At 41.6% G+C, this 21,482-nt stretch overlaps 1 protein-coding gene across 6 annotated transcripts in view; it reads right to left on the bottom strand.

Moving 5' to 3' along the window:
• Positions 1-15,654: 15,654 nt before the first annotated feature.
• Positions 15,655-21,482, bottom strand: part of spag9b (sperm associated antigen 9b) — a 42,154-nt gene continuing 36,326 nt past the window's right edge. For 4 of the 6 annotated variants that reach the window (XM_085170335.1, XM_085170336.1, XM_085170337.1 and 1 more), the window contains 9 exons: positions 20,737-20,865; positions 20,551-20,631; positions 20,393-20,460; positions 20,163-20,311; positions 19,904-20,075; positions 19,711-19,824; positions 19,356-19,535; positions 17,707-17,838; positions 15,655-17,619 (listed from right to left, as the gene is read on the bottom strand). In XM_085170335.1, the coding sequence (XP_085026461.1) occupies positions 17,516-17,619; positions 17,707-17,838; positions 19,356-19,535; positions 19,711-19,824; positions 19,904-20,075; positions 20,163-20,311; positions 20,393-20,460; positions 20,551-20,631; positions 20,737-20,865 (1,129 nt within the window). In that variant the 3' untranslated portion in view covers positions 15,655-17,515. The remainder of the gene's footprint in view (positions 17,620-17,706; positions 17,839-19,355; positions 19,536-19,710; positions 19,825-19,903; positions 20,076-20,162; positions 20,312-20,392; positions 20,461-20,550; positions 20,632-20,736; positions 20,866-21,482) is intronic. The other 2 variants (XM_085170341.1, XM_085170339.1) reach the window with 1 other exon arrangement.

Here is a 21,482-nt window from a genome sequence, read left to right as displayed (position 1 = left end):
TTCTCAGCAGCAGGAATTGGGAGGCTAGTCAGGGACAAGGCAAGGATGAGTGCAGCAATGTACAGAGCCTTGACGATAACCTGCTCCAGAGCACTCTTAAAAAAACACACAGCAAAGACAACAAAGAAATGGCTTTCGGACCACACTGTGAATGTCTTTGAGTGACCCAGCCAGAACACAGACTGTATTTGAACATCTCTGTGCACCGACCATCCAACCTGATAAAGCTTGAGAAGTTCTGCAAAAAACAATGGAAGAAGCCTAAAAATAGGTGTGCCAAGCTTATAGCATTATCTTTAAAGACTTGATGCTGTAATTGCTGCCGAAGGTGCTTCAACAAAGTAATGAGCAAAAACTTCAGCATGACAAAATGTGGAACAAATGATCTTGCTGTGATGGATGAATATATAATTGTTTTATCTGCATGCATCTGACAACTTGTTCCAAGTCATGAACCAGCCAAGAAGAAGGCCAAGGACAATTCCTCCCTACAGACAGTCTTATTGTTCACATTTAGAAATGTTTCTGTCTGCTGTAAAAGTAGTTGTTATCCACCCCTACAGCTGCTTTCACTATTCAGAAATAATTATATATAGCTCTCTAAATCAAAGAGGAACCAGTCCTATCGTTATCCCTATGCTAAACTGTTTTGGATGTGAAAAGCCTAAAGAAATAAAATTTGAGGAAGAACTTTTTCACCTTTTGTATTAAGTATTTAAAGTGTTTTGGACACTGACACTGGCTCCTCGACATTTTTCAGGGGAGGAAACTGCTTTTCTCATTTACTAAAGCAAAACACATATAGTTGCCAATCTGGGGAGCTGAAAGGAAAAATAACAGTGACTGTTTTGGCCCCCTACTGCCAGTGAAACAAGCAATAACTCATTAGTGTTATTTTAAATCTTTGCATTGCTTGAAAGCGGTATGTTGGGGGTATAAATAGCTATGCAGTACCCTAAATAAAACTCTGCTCCCTAGTCCAATGAAATCTCTTTTCTCTTAACCCAGTCTCTCATGTCTAGTGTTCGTCTTCTCAACAAACTTCCACTCAGCCAACTGTCCAGACAACAGGAAGACAGAACTGGGTCATGGCAAACCTGAGGCTTGAAGCTCTGGTTATGTTACCTCCAGAGTCGGGACCTCAAGGCCTTGAACGGGATCCAAACGTCAAAGTCTGGCTCCATCAGCTGAGCTGGTCAGCAGAGCTGCTTCCTTAGAGCAGTTAACAGAAATTATGATTTTTGGAACCAACTCTCGGGTCAATAACAAACTTTTCCAACTCTAGACAAGTGATTGCGTAGTGGCTCGTTGTGCTGATGTGAGCTCAGTGTGTTTTATTTGGGTCACGGTTGTGCAAACCTTTGGTCTGGGCTGCAGGTATTCTAATGGTGATAGATTCACAAAGCCGAAATTAATTTTTTCCAAAAGCAAGTGTTAGAGGTTCTTTGTTAAAACCTAGTACGTGCAGTACAGTTATCACACTACTTTGAAATCTGACACTGTGTAAGATCACTTTACAGGCCTCTTGAGCACAAGAATACACGAATGGTTTTTAGCTGCCTATACATCTTTGTGAAGATACCAGAATAGATCAAATACAAAGTTTGGTCACCTACTACCTTCGCAATAAAACCTAATATATTCAATACGTGATAAGACATTGCAAGGTTTTATGGTAAATATGCAAGAGAGTAGCCATCTTTTACCCTTCTAGCAGACCCACAGTAACATTGGCAGTTATGAGCAGCTGTTTTCCATCAAGAAAATCAAAATATGTCTGATATCTGCTCTTTTTTAATTTATTTTGGTCTCATTTATAACTTATGAGAAAAATATCAGCTATTTAATGTCGACATCTACTGATTGCCTTTACCTGTATCCCATTTGTTCCTCAGTGAGTAGTGTACAGTGTGTTTACCACACATAGGTAGCATGACCAGGTGGCCAGTGGAGTTGTCAGCTAATGCTAGCAAGCGGCATATGCAAACTCAGTGCAAGACTTACATATAATATAACCAGCTACAAGTTACAGTTCATATGAAAAACACTTTCAAGAGGTCCAGTTTAGTGTCTAGTACGAGAAGAAGAGAAGCTCAGCAGACAAGAATTGGCAACACTGGCCTGTGTTAGCACACCATTACAGCTAGCAGTACTAGCTAGTGTTAGCAGCTACACCCCATTACATGAATAGCATCCAAATAATGAGCTATGGAAAACACTTTGTTCAGTTCTTATTAAACAGGAATTATGAGAGCTCTCTAGTTTTAAAATTTAGCTTAAAATTTAGCTTGTTTTTTGATAAAGCTTATGGTAGGGCTGGATCAGGTGACCCTGAACCTTCTGCAAAAGGCCTAGGTTGCTGAGGCCTTCCCATTACCCTCCGAGTATTTCATCTTCACTCACCTTTTTTTTCCAACCCTATATGTTTATACACCACTCTGCATTTAATCATTAGTTATTATTTATCTCTGGAGTTTTTCCTTCCACTGTCGCCAAGTGCTTGCTCATAGTTGGTTATCTGAGTGTTGGGGTTTTCTCTATTATTGAAAGGTCTTTACTGCACAATATAAATTGAAATTGAGTGCAAAGGTGGGTTTTGTTTGCTTGTGTGTGTGTGTGTTTTGAGTAGGCTATAAATGAATTATTTTTACAGTTGAAGGCGAGCATTTTTACATGGGAGTATATGGAAATACACTCACTTCTGAAGCATGGCTCAAGTGGCCATTAGAGAAACTGCTTTTTTCTTTCCTTTTTCCAGCCCACTGCTTGCCCTTAATTTATTACAGACAAATAAGTAATTACATGAATTACAAGAATGGAGTTTTAGCTATTCGACATGAAGAGAAGACTGAAGGATCAAATCATCCCTGTTTTAGGCTTTAGTGTTGTCTTCAGACATTAAGATTGACAGCTAAGGCTGAACATCCCAGCAGTGCATGCTGGGATGTGTTTGATTCCCATAAACAAACATCAGCAATCATGTCACTGAGTGATGTTGAGTATGCTACAGCATATAATAAACTATATCTTCTTTAAATGCTGTGGGAAATTGTATTTCACAATATGTAAGCTTATAGACAGGAGCCCAAATGTTCCTTAAAATGAGGTGATTGCCCATAATATTGCTCAGTCAGTTAACTGATGCATCGCTGTGACTAAGCGGGCAAACATATAACTGAACAGTGTGAAATTGTGGTCTATTATTGCACTCCACATGCATAATCTTGTGTCATCAAGACTCCACTCACCATGGTTATTTGCAGTATTTTAAGAGAGAGGTTTGCAGTCAAATCAGAGGTTGCTCACATCGATTAACCCAACAATCTGGATATGTGCTCATGCCCAGCTCCCCGTGGCCATCCTTAAAACAGTGTTTAAAAATTGTTGACTTTAAATTGGAGCTTCTACACTGTAATACCATTTTCCTTGTTGCACAGCAAACATTCACAAAAGTTAAGACACTGTATACTTGACATTTACAAGGCCAGAAAGTGGACAAACCAAAGGTTTTTGTATATAGTACAATCTTTTTGAATAACTCTCTCTGCAGACATTTTCCCCCAACAAGGTTGCATGTTGTTTTCTAAATAAAGTGCTATGCATTTGACCTTGAGGCAAGGTCAAATGGACTGAAAATGACAACAGGAGAAAGTGTTAGTGTTACAGGATCTGATCTCACATAGCACAGACGGATCATTTGAAGACTTTCTTCCCCTAGAAAATGATCCATTAATATCTGTCAGGCATACAAAACAATTTACAGACAACAACAACAACTATGTGATCAAATTTCCAACAAACAACCCAAAAACCCAACTAAGGGCACAGGAAGATGATGCAGTGGGAAGGAGGACGGAGGGTAAATAGCCCAGAAAAGACGGCCGGGTACACACACACAGAGTATGTGACTAGGAGTTGTGTGTCCTTACGCTCTGCAGGCCAGAGGTAAGGACAGACTGTTTTCTTCTCTTTTACCCCAACTTCCAAAACAGCAGTGCTCCCTGCAGGCCTCAGTCGTACCTCACTGTGAAGGCAGAGACCATGAAACCCACGCACCGTCCTCAGAGAGGCCTTGAAGGCATCGAATACCAACCAAAGTAGGAAGTAACCATAACTACTTCAAAGCCAAGCGTTATGGACCCTGCGCTGCCTCCGCTGAGTGTATCTGTAACAGCACACAGTGCCATAGGATGGGTCAGAGAGCAGTTCACCATGGCGACCGCCTCCAGGGTTCAAAAGAGCGGATACATTAGTGACTCTGCGTCTGCTGAGTCAGCCTGAGGACTAGCAGCGCTCGGCACATCTATACCCGCAGCTTTCTGATGAGGACAAACAGCATCACATGTGATATGACACTGCTGTATGTAAAAAAACAAAAAAGAGGAGGGGGGGTGACAGAAGGATGATTGTATTTGCCCTCTGTGTGAGTGTTGTGTAACTTATACGCAAAAATTCTCCTCTGAGGATTAGACTGAATAGAATGATATTCACGGTTTAATGTGGCTGAAAATTAAATCGACGAGAGCGGGAGAGACTCATTTTTGCTAATCAAAGGGACTTGAGAAGATGTAATATTGTGTGCTCCATGTCGATGTGGCGTATCATTAGGTTACATTTGGTCACGCTGTGAGTGACGAATCACTGGGAGCACCACAATGGCACGCTGTGCAGCTGACAGGTCGAGTGCAGCTCTCGAGTGTTTGAGTGCGCGAACCACTGTGTGGATGAAAGTTAGAGCACAGCAAGGACGGTGTGTGTGCGCGCAGACAAGCTGCGTTTGACTCCACTGAGCCCAAAGGGTTTCGGAGGGTGGGGTGACTCATATCTCACCCTTGGGCTCTGACTCTCAAAATGCATTTATTCCGCTTTTCCCTTCTAACCTTTTTTTTCCTCCAGTGTTCGTTTTTATATCTCATCAGCAAACTTCACTGCGATCTGAACTCGGGAGCGATTTAAAATCATCTTTCCACATCATGTTGAGTGAAAGAAGAGGGAGGGGGAGTGGGGATGATGAAAAGCGAGAGAGACAGGCAGACAGACGAGCAACGGCAAGGGCAGAGAATGGAGCAATTGCTAAAGGCTCATTCATCCTGACAGTGTTCATGGCACCAGTCAGAGCGTCCTAAAAGACAGAAGGAGGATGGACCAGACCTCTGACACACAGACAGCCTGTCCTTGCTGACCGGCCTCACCTCATCTGAACAGGCGGTCGCATTGGGAGACTTATCCGGGTTCTGAGGAGAGGGTTGATACGACAGCCACATAGTTTTACAATTTGCATTCGAGCAGCCTGTGCATTTTCATAACCTTTTCATGTCGTTTGCCTACATTTTATTTCTCTGATGACTTTCCGTCTGAATTCAATGTAAGTCCTATTTAAACACTTCATTTTCATCTCAACCTTGTCCACGTGTTCAGGAGCTACTTGTGATTTTTTTAGTCAGTTTGAGTGGCTACATATGACACAAAATGTTAGTGTCTCTCTATGAAGACTTTCTATTAGCACGTTTTCATGTAGTACACTATGAGCACTATGTACTTGCATAGTAAGTACATCTCATTGTGATTAGTCTTGCCATTAAATATAATAGCCACTGCTATTTTGTGAACTTTTTCCAATTGTCTTGCCTCTGAACAAACATTAAGACATGATAGAAAGCCTTCTACAGGGAAGAGAAAATTCAATTCAATTCATTTTTATTTCTACAGCACCAAACCACAACAACAGTCGCCTCAAGGCGCTTTATATTGTAAGGTGGACCCTACAATAACATATACAGGAAGAAACCTCTGGCAGAACCTGGCTCAGGGAGGGGCGGGGCCATCTACCGTGACCAGTTGAGGTGAGAGAAGGAAGACAGGATAAAGACGTGTGTAACGTGTGTTACATTACAGCTGCTGCTGTTAGCTAGCTAGCATTGGCAGAGATGTAGTTCTTTTTATTTTAACTGAACACAAAAATAATAACTAATACATTAATATCAAATAATAAGACAGGACTCATATTCTTATATCATGCCTGATCCTTCTGACTTCACTGCGGCACAAGTCACTTTAACACACCATTTACACAATGTGCATTCACAAATTTCGAACTGTAAATTTTTGTTTTATTTTATTTAACTTACTTAATGTATATAATTCACTCACTTATTGCACATAATGTCCTCTTTGTATATATTTACTTACTGTATATAATGTTTTCTCTCTCTTTTTTGCACAGTCGAGGAGCGTATTAGGTCACATTTCACTGTGTGTTATACTTGTATAACTATTCACGTGACAAATAAAAGATCTTGAATCTTGAAAAATAAATATGACTGAATATTACACGTGAACAAAAAACCCAAGGCTGACAAAGCCGGCCTGACACGAGGTACAGAAAATATCTACTGCACAGTCCATAGTCTGAGCCCAGCATCACAGATTTGGGTTCTTTGATCAAACCAACTCTAGGTTTCCTTCACTTCACGTGGTTGATGGTACCTTGTCAAAAATTAGCAGTCATCACTTAGCCTTGATTTGTAGAGGGGTTCCTAATCAAACTATACAACCTTTTTTCTCTGTTAAAAGAAATCAAATGATCAATCGCTTATCAAACTGGCAATTAATCAATGTCAGTCAACTCATGCGTTAACTAATTGGTTTCAAGGGGAAGTAATGAAGCTGAGTTGTTTATTTGAGGTCAACAACTCCTTGAATATACTCAATACACAAGTAGGTGAATTGAGCCTTGATCTACTATATGTTCTATTAATTGTACAGGTGAGGTGTTAAGAAATCTCCATAATTATCATTAAAAAAACTGAGATTACAAGGCTTTGGGGGATACTTGCCTCATTTTTTTAAAATAAAAAACATGACAGCTGGTATTAATCCTGATTTAATTGTCTTCCTTTCATGGGATTACTGATATCCTGTTATAAATCAAAATTTCACTTCTCCTTTTCCTCATCTTTCTTGTCATGTTATGAGAGCAGAGCACTCACCAGTGCCGCACTTTTTTCAACCTTTGCATCTAAAGCCTTATTATTTTTAAAAGCTACTTAAGTGTTACATTTATGCATTTATCAGTCACATCAAATGTTTACATCTGCAATAGTCATACTCATGCATTTAGGGAGAAAGTGAACTTTCCATGTATCATTTACCTATCTACCTATCTTGTTAATAGATGCGATTGATAAATCTCAACACTACCTGCTAGATGTTGTCATATAAGGACCATGAAGGAAGGTGTACGTGGACAATAGCTTATACAGATGGTGCAATCTGAAAGAGATACAAGAGTGCTAGATGGAGGCAAGGGAGAATGTATCTGGGCAGCATCAGATGGTAGCATGTAGGATGAAAACCAAGAAGAGGAAGTGAGTGAAGGCAGAGCCAAGGATTAAATGGTGGAAGTCGTAGAGGGAAGAGTTTTGCACAGAGTTCAGGAAGGAGTTGAGACACGCTCTGGGGAATAGGGAAGTGTTACCAGATGACTGGGAAAGTACAGCTGCAGTGCTGAGAGAAACTGCCAAGAAGGTGTTTAGTGTATCCTCTGGAAGGAAGACGACAAGGACACTTGAATGAATGAGAGTGATTGTGGAAGTACAGGAAAGGACTCAAATAAAGAGGTTAGCAAAGAAAAAGTGGGATAGCCAGAAAGAAAGTAGACATGAGTACCGAGAGCCCAGGCATATAACTAAGAAAGAGGTGGGAAAGCCAAAGGAAAATACTTACAGTGAGTTATATATGAAGCAGGTCACTAAGAAAGCAGAAAGGGACAAATCAATTGGCTAACCAGAGAGATCGAGCTTGAAAGGATGTGCAGCAGGTTGGGGTGAAAATAGATAGAGATGGAAATGTACTAGCAAGTGAAGGGAGTGTGCCAAGGAACGGGTGAAGCTATGAAGAGTGTTAGGCCTGTTAGTCCTGAATACAATACAAAGAATGCAACAGTATTATGCCTTTATGGGTTATTCATTCATTTATTTTAATTAAATTCCACATTTTATCAATCCTACCCTGTTTTCCTGTTTTCCACAATTTTAGATCCCATTTTTGGGCTGTTAAAGGAATATACTGACACTTTTTTGCCAGGAGTTTTAAATAGAAGATTTCTTTCACTCTATTTGTGCAATGCAAAGCTAGTGAGTCCAAACGTGAAATTTCGTCGCTACTAAATATTCTACCGTCAACTGTAGGTGGTATTATAACTACGAACTTCGTGTACCCTTCAGATTATTATTGCCTTTCTGATGGGCAAGTCTGGGTTTGGTGGTTGTCAAGAGTACGGTACTTGTCTGACTGACTACGTTGTGCCAAGTGTAAAGTTTGGTGGAGGGGAGATTACGGTGTGAGGGGCTTTTAGAAGTTGGGCCCTTAGTTTCAGTGAATGGAACTCTTAATGCTTCAGCATACCAACACGGTGGAGCCTGCAAACCAGGACTTCTTGTCCAACATCAGTGTCTGACTTCACAAATGTGCTTCTGGAAGAATGATAAAAAATTTCCATAAACACTCCCAAACATTGTGGAAAGCCTTCCCAGAAGAGTCTACATCATATTAAGCCCTATGGATTAAGAATGGGATGTCGCTCAAGTTCGCATGCATGTGAAGGCAGACAATGTAGTGTATATGACAGCCAAAGTTCAAAGTCTGAGCAAAATAAATGCTGCAAGTTAGCATATCTGGAGGAGAGATGTGATAAGTGAAACACTAAGTGCATGAGAGGTTCTCTCTCTCTCTCTGTCTTTGCCTCGGGCTCGTGGATGGTAAAAGAGAAACGAGAGTACATGAGTGTCTGTGGATTTGCATGAACTGAATGTGTGTGCAGACCTTGCGAAGCGCGTTTTCAAATTTATTTATGTAGTTCTAAACACCAATGGAGGCACAACAAAAGACATGTGAGGCTTGGGTTTAATTATTCCTGATATCTTCATCCACACTGTGATCTCACTTATAAGGAGCCTAATGCCACTCACACAAAGGGAAAAAGCCCCACTGATGAATGCGATCATCATGGGAAGGGAGATCTGTTGTGATATAAAGAAAAGCACGAAGAAAGATGTGAACTAACAAAGTGGAGCGTGAAAAGAGCGATGAGAAGCGCGGAGAGGACGGAAATAGATGGTGGGGCACTCCAGCTGTGTGTTTATCCTGCACCCGGGAAGGCTGTGTCAAGCCAACTGAGATGACATAGCACATGAGGGCCATGACATGCAGCACAGGCGACAGACTGCGTTAAAAGCACACACTAGCAAGGTGGGTGCTTGTGTGCGTTTGTGAGTCCCTCACGATTCATGCTGAATAGATGCACAACAGCAAATCTGTCTCGAGGAGAGGGGAATTTTTGGAAAGCAGCAATTTCTACTTTGCACATTTGCCTTCTTGTGGCAAAACAGTGGCATTCAGCAAACTCAGCGCCCACCTCATTACACCCCTCTGACCTTCTTTGGAATATTGCCTGTGAGACCACAACCACACACAAAGACGCGATTTAAAACCTCATTTTACGGCATTTTCTTGACTGGATTTCACCTCAGAGCAATTCTGTGTTACTGTAAACAGACATGTGCGGCGGTATCAGTAGGTCAGTTGACCTGGAGCATCCAGGGCAGCAGTTACCACGAGAGGATCCAGTGGTCATGGTAGTGATGAGACCTGGATAACCCACCATCTGGCTATTTTACGTAACTGTGGAATAGACTCTAAAATAGTACGGTTTGGTTATGCAAAATGTCAGAAGAGAATTTCTCTCCTGGTTGCAGGCTGATATTAATGTTTGTGACTTTTTCAGGAAACGCATGATTGAAGGGAATATTAAAATTATTAATTTCATCATGTGGGCAGCTTGGTCCCACAAGTCTTAAAGGTTGCATTCTGGAGAGTACAGTGAAACTATACAACTTACATGGCTTAAAAAAAGGAAGAAAAGAAGATTTTTTGTGAAACAGGAAGATTAACTATAAAATTATTAATTAAATTTCATTAGTTATTGTAAGCAAGTGTTAGATATTGCTGTGTAACTGGCATTATTGATCCAGTTCACTGAACAATATAAAGTTTCCATGAAGGGGCAAGCTTTAGAGCAGAGGTTTCAAAACCTACAGGGCTCCACAGGCCACTATGTAGTCTGGAAATATGAAATATGTACATGCTAGTACAGAGAATGGTTTTAGTCTGTTTAGCTGAATTACACGCTCACTGAAACTGCAAAGGTTGGGAAATTGTATATAGCTTACACATTTATATTGCATTAAGACCTAAAGGTATCCATTGTTTAGGTTTGCTAGCCAAAGTTAGCATAAAATGTTAGCAGTGAATCCTTACAGACACATTAGACATTACTAGCATTAGCTGGTAACGTCCATGCTGAACCCATACAGTATGGGACAGATGTAGCTAATGAGTCTGTTTAGCTAAATCCCATGCTCACTAAAACTGCACAAGTTGTAATTTTTTTATTTGGCTTACACATTTATATTGTATTAAGACCTAAAGGTATCCATTGTTTAGGTTTGCCTGCCAACGTTAGCATCAAATGTTAGCAGTGAATGCTTATAGACACAGTAGACATTGCTAGCATTAGCTGGTAACGTCCATGCTAAACCCATACACTGTATAAAAAATGGATGTGGCTTATGAGTCTGAAAAGTGAAGCCAGCAGAGAAGCGCCCTAAACCTGTATTACTTTTAATGACCACCAGGGGACAGTATGTAGTGTTGTAAAAAAGACTATAGAAGAAGTCCTATAGAAGTTTATGAAAAAAATGGCTTTTTAACTTGACATTTTAAAACACAGTCCCTCATTTAGGGTCATATTACATAAATTATTAAATGTATTTTGTAAATTTTGGTTCCACTGCATTTTACATAGGAGGATTATCTTTTATATTAGCCATAGCTTGAGTTGTAGTTGACATGTTGTTAGCCAGTGAGCAAGCAGTTTCACACTCAGACTCACCCTTTTCTCATCACATCCAGTTTTAAAATAACTAAATGGCAATAGTAGAAATGCACAGAACAGGACTTCAAATATCAGGGTAACTACATCCGTCTGTTTATGCCTCTATTTACCCCTCCATCCAAACATGTTGCACAAAAACAAGATGTTGACTCAAAAGTTTAACCTCAACAGTGATGATGTCAAAGTGACTGGGACCATCTTTTATTTGCAGTCTGTTTTTTCTTTGTTTGTTTCTTGTCAATAGTAGTCCTGTATTGCTAAAGGTTAAGTATTAAAAAAAAAAAAAAAAAACTGGTGTGAAAAGCAAAGAGTCAGCAAACCTTTCTACTCTCAACAAGAATAAATGTCCTTTTAAAATCTCTGGGTTTTACTAGAGTGTTGTTTAGGCTGTACTAAGGTTAAGGCCACAAATATGAACCTTGTTTGGAACGTACTTTTAATCCTTGGTTAAGTGAATTTTAAAAAATTCTACAATATGGTGTATTTTTATTGTTTCTAGGATCCTATTTATATATTTTGATGGGCAGGTTACTTGAAAAGAACATAATGCTAAAATCTTTACATGCGATTTAAATGCTGTTGTGTAGAAGCCTTAAATGAGTGCGAATATACTCTTTTCCTTGAGCGCTATCGGTCCTCTCAGATAACTATTTAGCTGGGTTGATTTTCCCCAAAAATGTCAAACATCTAACTTAAAGTTACATCTTCCGTGCAACAGCTGTCATATTCTCTGTCTGAAGGTCATGACAGGGAGTACAAAATCAAGGTTGAGGGAGGGAAAAAAGGAAATCCGCTGTATATGCATCACTTAACCTCCTACTTCGCTATCATGACTGTGATCCATGACAGCCAGGCATTCTCCAAAGAGCTTGGGAAGAGATTAAAGCCTCTCTGTCTGTCTCTCATGCTGCTAAGCACCAGTTCCCCCTCATTCAAAGGGCTGAAACCAAGGCTTTGAATAGAACAGTCACGGACCAATCACAGGCAGGGGAGGGGTGCCTCTGTCCTTCTAATAAAGTCACCGAGAAAACATTCACACTCTGTAGGTCGAGCACTCCACCTAGTGTTTGTGAAGAAACACAATCAGACTCTCTGAGGTGATACAAATGGGTAAAAGCAAACTCCAAACGTGCCCGCACAATGAGCACATTCAGAGAAACACAAGGTGATTAAAGGAAATCCAAAGGCCAAAAGGGAGGTTTTACAAAAACAGGGCTTATTCCAGAACCTGCCACTAAATCAGGCACCACCAGTATTTTGGCACAACATCAAACATACCGAGGAAACGTCTAAGCTGGACATCAGTCAGCTTATTTAACTATTTATTACGATAAATTAACACCCTAAATAAGTAAGTTTGATGCCAAGTAAATTTGCTCCCTGGATTGTAGAAAGTGACATAACAGCCTTCATATGGTAAAAATGTTTAAAGGGCTTCAAACTGACTGAGAGGCAGTGCTGTCTTGTCTCTGCTATGTCTTTAAGTTATTAGCCTTAATTAAACCTGACTGCACTAGAAGCACCAACACTGACTGAAGATATTCCATTCTGTTTGTTACTTCCTTTAAACTGGAGAATGTTAAATGCTCAAATGTTATTAGATGCAAGTGGCTCAAATCCTGAGAATAAAAGAGGCATTTTGTCAGAGGTATCTTCCTCCCCACTGTCGCCAAGTGCTGTCTCAGGTATGTCCTGAGGAGTCAGCCGAATGGTAAGAAGATGATCCGGGCTATCAATACCTACACCCTGCCCGTGATCAGGTACCCTGCTGGGATAATAAGCTGGCCAAAGGAAGAGAAATATCAAGATCAGAATTCTTCTGACCATGCATGGAGGGTTTCACCCCAAGTCCAGCACCCTGATGCTGTATGCTAAGTGGAAAGTAGGAGGCCGGGGACTAGTGAGTGTCAGTACCACAGTCTCGATTGAGGCAACAAACATCCATGAATACATCAGGAAGATGGCCAGAACCGACCGCATGCTCAGTGAATACCAAAGGCAGCAGAAACCCAAGAAAGAGGAGAAACCATCATGGAAGGACAGGCCCCTGCACGGTATGTACCACCAGCAGATAGAGGAAGTGGCTGACATCCAGAAGTCCTACCAGTGGCTGGACTGTTAGACAGCACAGGAACAAGCTCTGAGCACAAGATCCATAGAGTCTAGGGTCTATCACACCAGGCAAGACCCCAGGTGCAGGCTGTGTAAAGATGCCCCTGAGACAATCCAGCACATAACAGGGTGCAAGATGCTAGCTGACAGGGCGTACATGGAACACCATAACCAAGTGGCCGGCATAGTATACAGGAACATCTGTGCCGAGTACGGACTGGAAATCCCAAGGTCAAAATGGGAGAAATGGTCGAGAATGGCCGAGCTAAGATCCTGTGGGACTTCCAGACACGGACGGACAAAATGGTGATGCTAACCAACCAGACAAGCAGAGGAAGATGGCCATAGTGATAGATGTAGCATTAACCAATGACAGCAACATTAGGAAGAAGGAACACGAGAAGCTGGAGAAATACCAAGGGCTCAGAGAAGAGGTTGAGAAGATGTGGAGGCTGAAGGTAACAGTGGTGCCAGTGGTAATCGGAGCACTAGGTGCAGTGACTCCAGCAGATCCCAGGAACAACATCGGAGAGCTCTGTTGAGAAGAGCGCAGTCGTAGGAACAACTAAGATACTGCGCAGGACCATCAAGATCCCAGGCCTCTGGCAGAGGACCCGAGTTTGAGGGACAGACCACCCTCAGGGGCGAGAGGGGAATTTTTAAAATAAATATAAATGGGTTTATTAATCATCAGTGATGTCATGAATACAGACTGGACTGACTAAACCATGCTGCCATAAAGAACACTTGAGAAAATCATCCCTACCGTTCTCTGTGAAACTACTCTAGTGTAATCTCAGTCTTTTGGTTAGTTTTTTTTAAACATTGTTGTGTATAAACTTTTTGCTCTCATACCTGTTGCATTTTAACTTTGTTTATATTAGACTGGACTATTTTCATCCCTTATCCTGGTGCTATAATGATTTCCCATGTGGCACCAACAGTCTCCATTTATCAGTTTGACTAATAAAATTAGTGTTAATAATTACCAGATTTCTTTGTTTGTTTTAAACCAGCAAGGAGTCATTGCCGATCAGTGAGCCCATCCTTACTGCCATTTAGTTTAGGTTAAGGTTACAAAGCAACTGGCATCCTTCAGCTCATGCCTCCTGTCACAGACATTGTGAGGTCTCCTTTCTAATGGCTCAGATTTGGATCTAAACTGAAATCTTTCCCTGAATATAAACAGTTTTAGTGCCTAAATGAAACGGGACAAATGGCAGCCTGCAGGTACAGTCTTGTGATTTTTCGCTACCATCTGGCCAACAGTGGATACAAAATGAAAGCACCTTAAAGATGGTCATTGCTGTAAACTGTTGTGTGCCTTTTCATCACTACCTATTCAACTTGACACAACTCGACTAAAAGAGCTACAAATAACATCAAAACTGAATAATAATCCAAATATTACAAACATTAGTTCTAATGTTTAGCAGCAATACAAATAATATTACACAGATTGCAAAACACGCAACATTTCATTAATAGTTTACTGTTGGTAACAATTAGTGATTTACAGTTTAATGATGGTGTAACTCTAAAGTGTTACTGGATGGATGGCTCTTCACGTAGCCTCCTTTTACAATCATTACACTTGTGATGTTATAACCTAGTCTGGCCATGATGGAAACCACAGCACAGCCGTACCATCATGGTTCATCTTGAATAGAAATGTGCTTTTCATGTATCCCAAATCTAGATTTCTGTTCGTTTCACTTTACAAGCAGAGCCACCATGTGTATAATAATAATAATAATCATAATAATATACCCAGCAGACCAAACTTGCCCACAAAAGTTGCTTTAATTGATTGTTAAAAATAAGGCTATAGATGCTGCAGACGTACAAGATATTTGTACTGCAAACATGGAGGAGGAGCCCCTGCTGAGTTAATGAAAGCAGTCTCAGAGGGGAGGGATGACACAGCTGTGTGGAGGAGCTCTGCTGAAGGCTTTACAACAAAGTTTCCTCTGTCATGCTGTGATGGGATGGAGCTGCCCAATCAGTGCCTCCCAGACTTCAGTTTGACTTCATTTCCCACGCTGGAGGTGGAAACTGATGCGTCTGCTGACAGGCTGCAGGGCTTCTGCTTTCAAACAGCCCACGCTCACTCCGCTTCAGAGGTGCATAGCTGAGTAAAGTCATACAATAAACAAAAAACCCAAGCCACATTCATGTTTCATACATATATATATATATATATAATCATATATATTCATATTCCATGTACAAAGATACAATCTGAATTGCAAAGGCTCAATCATTGTAAATAAATACTGAAATGGCTAAATTGCAATAATATTACTCTTCTCTCCTGGAGAGAAGACGCACAAACACACACACACCCACCCTCGCAAAACGACAACAGGCCTCCGCTATAGTGGTTCAATACAAAGAACAAAACAAAAGTGCAGCGTGCTGACACGCAGGCCAGAGACTGTCTCCAGTGGACAGCTGACACACTGCACTCAGTGGGGACAGACATGAAAAAGAAAAGTTCATACATGGCAAACGAGCTTTGCCGCCAGGCTGCGATATTGCTAATTGACACATATGTTCCAGTTTTGACCTCCTATTAAAAAGAAGAATTTTTGGGGGTGGTTGGGGGGGACACGGGGTGATAATCCTCAGTGTGGCTTTTTTATCCTCTCAGTTTTAGGTCCAGCAGCACATTCTCTTTTCCCATACCCTAAAAATATTCCCACATATTAAAGTCTAAAAATAGATCTCATCTATACATTAGGAATTCTGTTAGAAAAACTCACACAGTATCTACATGGAGGCAGACTCACATGCTGCAGAAAGGTGCCATCATTTAGACCAGACACAATTATCGTTTTAGCATGTGGAAAACTTTATATTCTTTAACCTTTGGTAACAATCAGAGCATTGTTTTGAGAAAAAAAATAATACTCTGTTACACTCAAAGCCTTTATATCAGTCCTCACGCATATCAAAGAGCCTCAACCTCATCCTGGATTCAGTACACGTCTGTGGTGTGTAAATATAAAGAAAGTCCTTTCTTTAGGTTTATACAGACACAGCAGCTTCTGTTTGTTATGTCATCAAATGTTCTGTGAGTGAGTAAAATGGTAGCTGCTACTGCAACTCCATTAGAGCTGCAGTTTGTGCCTCTCGTTCATTAACACTGGGTTCAGTCACAGAGCTAAGCATCAGGAAACACAACAACCCCAACCATGCAGAGTCTAAAGACACGTCCTGGGAGGGGAAAACAAAATATGAAGCAGCACTACATGAAGTGCCAGGAAACGTTTTCAAGAGGACCATGAATACCTGTGCAAAACGAGATATTTTATAGTTGTTATAGAGCAACATTTGCTGCTGCAAATGCTGCAAACTGCTGCTGCACAAGAGGATGGAGCGCCATGTTGCATCTATAAATTGTGCAGGTGTAACTACAGACAGTAAGACTAATCAAATGCTAGAATTTCACCAAAGCCAAAGCAGAAACAGCCTGTACCTCACAGCATGAAATTATTTGTCTGATAAGGACAAACAGCACAAACATGATGCAGAAGTTCATTTCAGTGACTCGAAATTTGAGAATGTAAAACTCAGCAGCCTGATTGGTCACATTCCTCATTCAGCAGAGTCCAGAACTATAAGTTGCATATTTAAAAAAACAACAAACAAAAAAAACACTGATTGTGTGTGTTTGTGTTGAACGGACTAATCTGCTGTACAGGCTTCGAAGTTATTCATGGGTGAAGTTGGGGAATAATAACATGAAAGTCTGTGGCACCTCTAGTGGCCATTAGAAGAACTACAATCTTTGGTGCTTCCACATGGGCTCTTTTTTCCAGGGCTCTGTTCTGCAGCGTGGTGCAGATCTGTGGCCTGAATGTAGCGGCAACACACGAGGCACAAACTGGGCTACCATTACTGCAAATTGGTTATTGGGATAGATAAACAAAACAGACACAAACCAGCTTGATATGTGGTGTATTGCATTTGACCTAAAGACTTTCAAAAGCAAAGTTATCAAATGAAAGCTTTCCATTTTACACTATTAAAGAGTATCACTTATGTGGCCACTTTCTGTTGTGTTTTCATTGACTGATTTTACATATGCCGAGTCCAGCACGGGCACACAGTAACTGGACTGAATGAAGGGAACCTGGAAATGTCAAATACAACAAATCAAAAGTAATTCTTCTGTCCTCAACAACCGCTTTACATTAAATAATATTAAAAGAGGCATAACAGATTACATTTCAAATCCATGAAATTAAAAAGAAAGAAAACAATAATAAAACAACATGCATCAAGGTTAACGTTGAGGAGGAGCTCAGAGCAGTTTTTGCTTGTTTTACTCTTTCTGTCCAGGACTGAGGAAGAAAAGAAAGTGCTGATTAAACTCGCAGAGGAGCCTCGCCCACCTCGACGACTCCGTGGTTTGAGAGAAAAGGCGAATCAGGCCTCGAGAGCTCAGTCCTGAGTCACCTGCCAAACGATAAGGTGGCTGCGCTCGGCTTTAGGCTGAAGTTTGATGGGGGCGTCCTCCGCCTCCTCCATCTCTCCGTCCTCATCGCCTGCAGACACACAGGTCGTCATGTTCTCCTCTACAACCACTGCGCTGTTACCGCCTGGTCTGTAAGCACGTCATGCAATAAACTCACCCATTCTGAAGTCGATGTAGCCTTCGCCTCCGCTCATCACCAGCATACACTTAGTTCCTTCCTGAGTTGTGGCATCTGCCGCCTTGTCGGCAGCTGCTTCTCCTGCGCACGATGCAGATGGAGCTGCGTGACCTGAAAGCACAGAGGGACAAACTGTAACCACCGCCAGGCTCCAGATCACATCTGCTCAGCCACCTTTTTCTAGTTTTCACATTTAGCCCTTGTTAATTACCAGAATTACACCCAGTCAGATTTCAGCTCACTAGTTAGTCAGCTGTTTGAGAATGACAGGAACTATGACGAAGCATTGCCTTCCCCTTTTTTACTAGTCAATAAAGGACCGAGTTGTTGTGCTAAAGCATTGGATTTTACGCCTACTCAGTTTTAATGCACAGTTAAGAAACAAACACGAGCAAGGAGCAAAAGCTGCGGTTGGCATCACTTGTTTTGTCATCATAGTGCTGTCAGCGTTAATCTCGTTAAAATGACGTTAACGCCATAACTGCATTAACCTGGCAAATCTCCGTTAGCGAGTTAGTGCAGATCGCCCCGTGTGTGGGGCTTCACGGAGCGAACGTGTTAATGAGTTAACCGCGCTAACGCCTTGTTGACAGACTGACTGCGGTCATGTAATGTGAACTTGAACTATAAAAAGAGCCGCAGGTGTCGTCACTGGCAGTCGTGACGCGGTAAGGGCCCTTCTGCCTTATGTTTGGGAGGGATCTAGACTCCTTTCACTTTTCCTCATTGAACCTTTACAATCTCATACCACAATACTTTAATTTGTTAGATTTTAATGATTAAACTCCCTATATTTTGCTTTTTTCTATATTCTGTAACTATTTTATTGTATCTTTTTCCATCAGGTTTCTGGTCCCTCGTGGCTGTTAGCAGGCCCGATGAGATATAGAATCTCCTTGGTCAGTTCTCGGTGTATCCTACTCTAGGAAGTGGAGATTTACTTATTAATTTTCCAGTTTTGGGGGATTAGTTGACCTGCTGCTCTTTCCTCTAACCAAGAACAGCTTTGGAGAAAATGTAACTCTGCAGTAAATAAAGACTGCAGTAATATCACATGTCTATTTAACAACGATTTGACACCATTAATCACATTGTTCAACTAAACTAAACCCTCAGGTTGTCATGGGAAGATAACATACGCCCGTACATACATCTGCACATCCACATATACATACATCAGCAAGTCTGCATTACTAATTCTATGCATTAAAGGGTGCTGCCACAAGCTGTAAAGTCCAGCCATTTTCTCCATCGTCTCCTTCCCAAATCTCCCTGCAGTCGCAGCGTGAAAGTCATACATTCCATCAATTTGACGTCTTCCACTATAGAGGTAAAAAGTGTTACAGTGGGAGGGTCTCTACAGAGCCAGCGTTTTGTTATGGCCTTCTTCGCAGAAGCCAAGAGAACTTTCAGAAGACAAACATCATCTGCAACTAAATCGTCTGTAAAATATCCCAGATACAATGAGGTAAATGTACAAGACATGTGGAATCCCAACACCTCTGTAATTATCTTTACAACTTCCGTCCACAAGGGTCGTATGAGTGGGCAGGACCAGAATATATGACCGTAATCAGCCATGTAAACCCTCAGGTTGCAGTTTGTTTAGTCGATTTCTGCTTGCTCACCTGGAACAGCTGTGAAGAACTTGACAGCATCACGGTGACCATGGAAAGAGAGCTGAGCGTGAGCCATGGAGCAGTACGGGACAAACGTCCCTGCTGTGACTTTGTCGCCACTGTCGTCACCATAAACATGGACTGCACTTCCTGCTTGGTTACCTGCTGCCTTGGTAACCTTGCTGGCTGCTAATGATAGAGCAGGAGTGAATCAACTATTAAGCAACATAATGTCATTACTACACTGCAACAGCTCATTCAGAGATCACACATAAAGGCAGCAACACATACAGAACAAATAAGCATGACCAAAGTCTCAACTAACAGGTTAGAAAAGAACTAAACAGATCCAGCTCAGACTCACCCTCTGTCAGAGGGATGGAGATGATAACGCCATTGCCAGTTCCGATCCACAGACGGTTACACGACACCATCAGAGCCGTGATTCTGACAAATGAGAAGCCCAGTTTGCCCGTGCCTGGAACACAGACAAAACTTTTATCTCTGCATTTTCAAAACATGCTGCTGTTGTCAAGACAGACGATTGTAGAACTGACCCAACATTTTGCTGACATAGGGCTCGATGTCGACATCCTGGAGGTGCTGGTAGGTGTGAGCGTGGAACAGCCTGAGGGTGGAGTCGAGTCTGATGGACACCCAGATACCGTCGCCGTCCCAGGCCAGCAGACGTACTTGACTGTCCTTACGAGGGTGGGCATCAAATGATTTCTGCAGTGCACAAAGACATTAGCAGTTTAGACATGAAGCAAAGGGAAGATTTCAGAATTGCTAATCATTACCACAAGGTTACTGTACCTCTATCTTCATGGCTTTAGGTTGCACCACATAGATCTTGTTCCTGAAGCCACACCACACCTTATCATGCACTACTGTCATGCAGCGGATGGAGTGGTGAGGCCTCCCCAAGTCTAACAGATGGTAGTTTGTCAGGTCCCACTGTCCATCTTACAAAATAAAGTCAAGTTAGACACCTGGATACTGTGTACACACGTTAAAGAAGGAAGTGGCAACAGCTCAACTCTCACCTACACCTCTGTGGAAAATGGCTAACGTGCCATCAGAGAGGCCGACTAGCACACGCCCTTTCACGTGTCTGTGGGAGGAAATGTGGGAGAATTACATGTTTAAACAGGCAAATAGGAAGGAAATAAACTCCAGCTGCCACCTGTCTGAATGCACTTACACTATGCCGAGCACAGAGTCCTTCAGCTTTATAGAGTGAAGACACTTCTTCCACTGAGCCACGGAGGAGTGCACGTACACACTGGAATCACAGCAGGTGCATCGGTTTAGACAGAGGGTTTTTTCTGTTTTTAAATTCAGTCACATACAAAAGTGCTGAGTGAAAGAAAAATGAAAAAACTCTCACTATCCATTCTGTGCGCCCAGCCACATAGTGGGAAGAACACTGCTCATTTTCTGAGCCTCTTCTCTCATCAGGTCCTGCTCCTCTGCGCTGGGGTTCAAGCTCACGCCGTCCTTCAGCAGATCGCTCTCCCTGCTCGTCAGAGAACACAGTAACTACAGTGTTTACATCAGACGTCTGCACTGGGACAGTTTAATCTTAAGTGAGGACCAGAGTACCCAAGAAGGACTGATTGTGTGTGTTTGTTGTACTTCAAAAGAGCAAAACGTCAGTTATCGTCGTTATGCTTGATCACCAAAAGGACAAAGTTTTCTAAATGAGTCCTGTTTGTCGTCTGTCACTGTGAGTCTTAAACTTAAAAAGTGAGTGGATTAGTTATGCCGCTTCAATCAAAAGGAGACAAATAAAAATCTTGGACTGATTTTACCAACTTTTTTTTCAAGGAATAATGGATTAAATGCTTCACTGCGATGCACTGGGGATTAAGATACAGGACTGAGCAAAAGTCTCAAATCGTCCCACATTTCTTTCCTTTTTTCTCTCAACAAGCAGCCAGATTTCAAAGGGGCCGGAGCCATAGTTCTCCAAGTTTTCTGAAGATCTTTCAAAGATCTTCTTTGCACATTATCTGATTAACAAAGGAATAAAGTGTGTGCCAGATATGCAGCCATTAAACATGCAGATCAGACAGTATAATTCAGTATAGATCATGTTTCAAGGTAAAAGGCACACGGTCGATGAGTGATACA

This window comes from Neolamprologus multifasciatus, chromosome 8 (genome assembly GCF_963576455.1).
Source record: "Neolamprologus multifasciatus chromosome 8, fNeoMul1.2, whole genome shotgun sequence".
Lineage (NCBI taxonomy): Eukaryota > Metazoa > Chordata > Actinopteri > Cichliformes > Cichlidae > Neolamprologus > Neolamprologus multifasciatus.
This window is presented reverse-complemented; position numbering and strand designations above follow the sequence as displayed.